The sequence below is a fragment of the Somniosus microcephalus genome, chromosome 17 (assembly GCF_052327205.1).
Source record: "Somniosus microcephalus isolate GS21.2 chromosome 17, FLI_Smic_1.0, whole genome shotgun sequence".
NCBI classification, from domain to species: domain Eukaryota; kingdom Metazoa; phylum Chordata; class Chondrichthyes; order Squaliformes; family Somniosidae; genus Somniosus; species Somniosus microcephalus.
Genome location: NC_141003.1, coordinates 37,509,489 through 37,516,422, shown reverse-complemented (window position 1 = coordinate 37,516,422; position 6,934 = coordinate 37,509,489). Strand labels below are relative to the sequence as shown.

Genomic DNA, 6,934 nt, shown 5'->3' with positions numbered 1-6,934 from the left:
GAGCAAAACATTGGCCCAAAATTTGGGGTCGGAGGCTTCTACGAATTTACCGGGTACCCACGGGTAGAGGCCCATGTATCCCAGGGGCGCATGCGCTTTGCAAGCCCCCCTGGGATCACGTGGGCCGGCCCAACCAATAAAAGAAGGGAATCCCCATTCATACTTATGGGAGTTCCGTACGTACGGAACCCCCATAAGTATGAATGGGGATCATTTAAAAAATACACGAACACATGAAATAATTTTTTTTTAAATTACATATTTAAAATTAATTAAAATGCCATTTAATTAGATATTTTAAACAAACATTTAGTTTTATGAATTTTTAAAATATGTTTTAACGGGGCTAAAAAATAAACTTACCTTATTGGACAGGGTTTTTAAATGTATAAATGAGTGATAAAATTTTATTGTTCTATTTTTAAAACTCTTATGATGATAAAAGCAGGCAGTACACCTGCTTTTACCAGGCGTAAGAACTTCACGGGCAGTCAGCGGGCGGAAGCTGGGCAAATAGCGCAACTCTCCGCCCGCGGAGGCCCTTTTCCTGGGGATGCAAGGATCTGTCAAGAAGATTCTTGACAGATCGCAAGTACCAAGTTTTAGCACATGTGCTTCGCATGCCTAAACTCGGAACTTGCACGGTCCCTATGGGCGCGTACACACCCGTAGGGGTCGCAAAATACGGCCCAAAGGTTGGGGCTCTCACATGGGGAAAAGGCAAATCTGAAATAAAGTTGGGCAAACTTTAAAAAAATTGACAAGTTTCTTAATCATGTTAATTTTTATTAAAATGGACATGTTTCACACTGCACGAAATTAAAATTAGTTTTCCAGCCCCTTAACATTTGTTTAGCAGTAATAACATTGAGGAAAAAAAACCAGTTACACCTAATCGCTTTGTGTCTAACTTTTAGTGGGGAATTTAACAGCGTACTTGCTGGGGAAGAGCCAAAGTTTTCGTCATCAAGTGACGTCATCAGACCCGCTTCCATCAATTGGCCGGTAAACTTGCTGGGCGGGCTTAACAAGCCCAATCATGGTAAAATCATTCTACAGAGCGGGCTGGAGCCAGCAGCGATGTCAGGACCCGCCACCAACCCCGGCCGCACTGGACCCACCAAGGTTGGGGAAACTGTGGCCAATGTTTAACATGTCCAAGTAATGCAGTTCAACATATATATAGCCAAAACAGTAAAATATATTCATAGAATGTGGTGATCAAACGTTATAGCATTTTGGTCAGGCTGCACCTTGACTACTGTGTCCAATTCTGGTCGCCGAGACACAAGGCAGATGTTTAAGTGCTTGCTGGAGGTAGTGCAGAGAAGAGCCACGAGGCTGACTCCAAGTAACATTCAGGGTTAAAGGAAAGACGGGAAAAGCCTGTGCCAAGATTTTTCTCAGGGGTTCTCCCAATCAGTCACTGTTACTTTGGCGGAAACTCTGTTTATTGGTCTTTATCCAGGGTTTCCGCTGATCATGAGGACCCCTGAGGAAATTCCCACCGTACAGCTTTTTAGCCTGGAAATGAAGTGACTGCAATGTGACCTTATGGATAAGATTGTTAAAGAATTGGATAAAGTAAAATTGCAGTAGTAGGATAAGGGAACACAGCTTCAAACTAATAAAAAGTAATTTTAGGGCTGATATCAAGAACTACTTCAGATAAAGCGTGATCAACGTGTGGAACAGACTTTCATAGGGATAGATTTTAACTTTTGGGCAACCAACTGGCGGAGTGCACCAGTCAGTCGCTCATACATGTGGCAAAGAGGTGGTCATGATTTTAAAGCTCTGACCTCATGTACATTGGGCTGATGAGCTGCGGGTCGCCAAAAGTACAAAAAATAAACAAGAAAGCCAGATACAATAGATTAAGGAAGAGATGCAATAACTGTCTGTTAATTAGTAAACTTAAAGAAAGTGAGCAAGCTACAGGAACTTATAAAGTAAAGTGATTATTGAAGGTGAGTAGATAGTATTACATTTGCTAAGTGAGTTATATCGGGTCAGGGATGTCGCAGGTTGATTGGAAGTCCAGTGTGTTAGGGAGTTACTTCTTCTTGTGACTGCGTATAGTTTAAATTGTTGGCAAAGATACATAATTAAATGTTTGCACTTGTGCTCAAAATCATTGCTTTTATTTCAATTTTGCAAAACCGTGCAAATTGTAATAATAGTCATTTTGACTGAATAATCAAGGAGACAACATACATAACACTAGTTTTGATAAAATGAACTTATATTGCTTATGTGAATTGACTGTGGATAGCTAAACATAAAACCATACTTACGAAATATCACATTCCCATATCAATGTTAGCGTTCTTTAAAATTTTAGACACTTTATATTATGTAAAATCTTAATTATAAAAGTTACAAAGAGTAAGTGATGTTAATAAAAAGGTACAAGACTGTAGTTTACTATGGCTGACATTTATTGTAGAAGTTGGTCTTCTCATCAATAAACTGTTTAATGCTGGTCACATTTTTTTCTAGGTCAGATAAATAATCTGTTTTTTCTTTTATTTCCTTATTTCCACCTTGTAACTTCTTCTCCAGGTCTGTAAACGTAGAAAAACAAATCAGTTAGTATTATATCATTATTTACCGTCTATTGTCCTCACTATTAGATTATTAGTCAACTGTTTCTTTCTCCACTTGCTGCTGACATTATTGATAAGTTTCCTGTGTTACTCTCTGATGTAGACCATACAATATTCAGAGAGTGCTTGTATTGATTTTCAGACGGTACCTGTATCTTTGCATCTGGATACCCTGAACTTTTAGAAATCATATGCATTCAATTTTGGATGCCTTGACAAGTGACGAGAGAGGATAAGCCAGGGAATTAGAGACCAGTTAGCCTAACATCTGTTGTCGGGAAATTACTAAAGTCTCTAATTAAGGATAGAGTGACTGAACACCTTGAAAATGTTCAGCTGATCAGAGAGAGCCAGCATAGATTTGTGAAGGGTAGGTCATGCCTGATAAACCTGATTGAATTTTTTGAAGAGGTGACTAAAGTAGTGGACAGGGGAATGTCTATGGATGTTATTTATATGGACTTCCAGAAGGCATTTGAAAATGTAGCTCATAAGAGATTGTTAGCTAAAGTTGAAGCTCATGGAATTGAAGGCAAATTATTGACCTGGTTAGGAAATTGGCTGAGCGGCAGGAGACATAGAGTAGGAATAATGGGCAAGTACTCTAATTGGCAGGATGTGACTAGTGGTGTCCTGCAAGGATCACTGTTGGGGCCTCAACTATTCACCGTATTTATTAATGATTTAGATGATGGGATAGAAAGCCACATATCCAAGTTTGCCGATGACACAAAGATAGGCGGCATCATAAGCAGTGTAGATAAAAGCATAAAATTACAAAGAGATATTAATAGATTAAGTGAATCGGCAAAACTGTGGCAAATAGATTTCAATGTATGCAAATGTGAGGTTGTCCAGGATAGAGCAGAGCATTTTTTAAATGCTGAAAAACTAGAAACAGTGGAGGTCCAAAGAGACTTGCAGTGTAGATTTACCAGAATAATACCTGGACTCCAAGAGTTAAATTATGAGGAGAGATTACACTAACCATAGTTGTATTCCCTGGAATTTAGAAGGTTAAGGGGTGATTTGATCACAGTTTTCAAGATAATAAAGGGGAACTGATAAGGTAGATAGAGAGAAACTATTTCTGCTGGTTGGGGAGTCTAGGACTAGGAGGCATAGTCTAAAAATTAGAGCCAGGCCTTTCAGGAGTGAAATTAGGAAACACTTCTACACACAAAGGGTGGTAGAAGTTGAAGAGATCGCAAAGTCTCTGTTTGAAGAATGGACTCAGTCGAGAATATTTTGTGCACTTTATGAGCTGAGGGTGTTTTCCCTGTGGTGGGATCGCCCTGTGCAAATGCGTGGGGGACTGGTTTGTTAAAACTCCAGAGAATGCATGGCAGTTGGCTGTGACAAAAGAACTGTCAGTCATCCAGAATGTATGGGTTTGCCCGACAGTCCTGGAAAAAGGAAGGGGGCCATTGAACTTGAACTTATTAGAAAGCCACTCTAATATGCAAAAGCACTTCTCACCTCCATCTCAGAAGAGAAGTAGAACAATGAACCCACTGGCCTCAGCCAGCCGAAAAGGAGCCAGTTTCTTCCCCAACACAAAGACCGAAGGATATGTCCCAGACTTAGGGCCATTAATCCAATACTCATGGGTCCGAAGACGACCCATCACTGATTAAGCACCGGAGTGCTTAGAAACAAAAGGATTTTAAAGATTGGCAGGAAAAGATAGGGGTAGCCAGACTCCTATAAAGATACGATAGCAAAATTCTGCAGATGCTGGAAATCCGAAATAACAACAGAAAATGCTGGAAAAACTCAGCAGGCCAGGCAACATCCGTGGAGAGAAATTAGAGTCAATGTTTCGGGTCAAACCCTTTTTCAAAACTGGAAAGGAAATGAAATAGATCGAAGGCAGGGCTGCGAGAGAACAAAAGAAGTAAAGAGACATTAAGAGGTATTCAAAACCAGACGAGATGGTAATAGGACAGTGGAGACAAAAGACAGCTCAGATTAGGTGTGAAGTGTACTGGCAGGATGAGAGACAGCTGCCATTACAATTTTACTTATATTTTTTTCCATCCCTTTGTTTTGGGTTTTCCCTCCCCCCCTTTCCCTTTTTTTCTCTCTTCCCACATGGCAGCTGTCTCTCATCCTGCCAGTACACTTCACACCTAACCTGAGCCGTCTTTTGTCTCCACTGTCCTATTACCATCTTGTCTGGTTTTGAATACCTCTTAATGTCTCTTTACTTCTTTTGTTCTATCGCAGCCCTGCCTTCGATCTATTTCATTTCCTTTCCAGTTTTGAAAAAGGGTTTGACCCGAAACATCGACTCTAATTTCTCTCCACGGATGTTGCCTGGCCTGCTGAGTTTTTCCAGCATTGTCTCCTATAAAGATAGATCCTTTCCCACCATTCTCTCTCTCTCTCTCTCGCTCCAACAAGATTGAATTAACAAGAAGTACCAGAGAAGCCGCCAAGCGGAGTGATCGAAACCGACCGTGTGTGGGGGTAAGCACAGTCTCGAGTGTCCCAAGCTGGTAACCCGTGAGCTGTAAGGGCTCAGAGTTTTCTCAGAAGTGAAGTTTTGGGGCTTTTCCAAGGGTGGGAGCTTCGTTTGGTTCAGCCAGGCGAAGGGGTTTATGTGACTGGGTAATTCGTTAGTAGGGGTGGAATTAGAGTCCACCATAGCAACAAGGGAATTACTGCTTGTTACAGTCCCCAGTTGTGTACTGTATGTATGTTGTTTGTAATCTGGATTTTATTCTCCACAGGGATAGTGATTTTGTTTAGTAGTGCATGTTTTAGCCAGTGTATGTTAGACCAAATAAATATAAGTTTGATTTTTCACTGAAGCATTCCTGTCTGTGACTTATTTCATTTACACTCTGAATAATAATTCCCGGGTATAGAACCTTCATAAGGCGGGGGCGATTCGAACTGTTCGTCTAGCAATTGGGCTAGGATCAAAAACCGCTTACAGAGTATAGAACTCTCTTCTGCAAACGGCAAATGATGCAGGGTCAATCGTTAATTTTATATCTGAGATTGATAGATTTTTGTTAACCAAAGATATTAAGGATATGGGGCAAATGCGGTATATGGAGTTAGGTCACAGATTAGCCATGATCTCATTGAATGGTCTACTCCTGTTCCTATGCTCCTTTTTGGCAAGATGATGAGGTTTAGAAAACTCACTACAAAAGCTTTAATCACCTCCTTAACACATTTTCGCATTATGCTCTGAGCAACCGAGCATCATTTCAAACAACAGCTCGGAAGAACCCTCAGGGAAAAACATTGAAGGCAGCTGTAACTTCCAATAATAAAGATAGAATAATGGGATTCACAGAAATAGTGAGTAGCTCTGCAGCAATTAAACTACATCTCATGAGCATACCATCGCCCACATTTAGCCTGAACTTCCTCAGACACTGTTGTTCAGGGTCCATTCTTCACCTATGAGACATTACACCTAGATAAGCAGCTCTTCTGAAACTCTGGATCTATGGCTCCTTAAAAACATAATGGCTAAAGTTATCCCAATCAAAATGGCGAGAAAATAGAGTTTTCGGCATGCTTTTAAAGCTCTTTTGATGAGATCCATAGTCATAGCAAACAATCATGATCGGTTAGGTTAGGGCTGCTGCCAGTAATTGCCTAATTAGACAGTCTTCAACATGGTGAAAGACTTGGGGCTAAAAATTCGGTGGCGCCGTATTTGGGGCGCCAAGCTCACCTGGGCGCCGGAATTTGCGCTCCGGCCAGAGCTGCTTGCGCCCTCCCGATATTCAGTGGGAGCGCCCCAAGAGGGACTCGGGGCGCTGCTCGAGGCTCCCCGCGTCCCGCTTGGGGCACTCAAACTGAATATCGCCGCGCTACGTGCCACAGCGCCACATGCTGTGGCACGGCGCGCTGCTGTACTGCAGGCCTTCCTCCCCCGATCGCGAGTGCCAGCAAAAGAGCCCGACACCGAGGAGAAGTGCCGGGCTTTTGGGACACAGCCGACACTGCCCGGGGGGTGGATCAGGAGGCCGGGGAGGGCGGCGCGAGGAGGTGCTGGCAGGCGGCCACCGGAAAAAATGGCCGCCCCGCACCTCCACCTTAATTTGCGCCACTACCACCACAGGTAGGCCCTGTGAACCGGTCGCGATTTGCGACCGGCGTTAGAGGTGGGTGCGACCAAATATCGCAATCGGGGCGGGAGTGGGGCGCTGTGCACACCAATGACGTCATCGGTGGCGGCGCAGCGCTACAAGCTAACGCCGCCATTAGCGCCCCGCTAAATATCGCGGGAGGCGTGGCCGGTGGCGCTAAAGCCACTGAGTGCCCTCTTTGGGCGCTAACTGGTGGCACAGCCCACT

At 43.0% G+C, this 6,934-nt stretch overlaps 1 protein-coding gene across 1 annotated transcript in view; it reads right to left on the bottom strand.

Moving 5' to 3' along the window:
• Positions 1 to 765: 765 nt before the first annotated feature.
• Positions 766 to 6,934, bottom strand: part of lamb4 (laminin, beta 4) — a 123,002-nt gene continuing 116,833 nt past the window's right edge. The window contains exon 34 of the mRNA XM_086010937.1: positions 766 to 2,567. Within this exon, the coding sequence (XP_085867063.1) occupies positions 2,428 to 2,567 (140 nt within the window). The 3' untranslated portion in view covers positions 766 to 2,427. The remainder of the gene's footprint in view (positions 2,568 to 6,934) is intronic.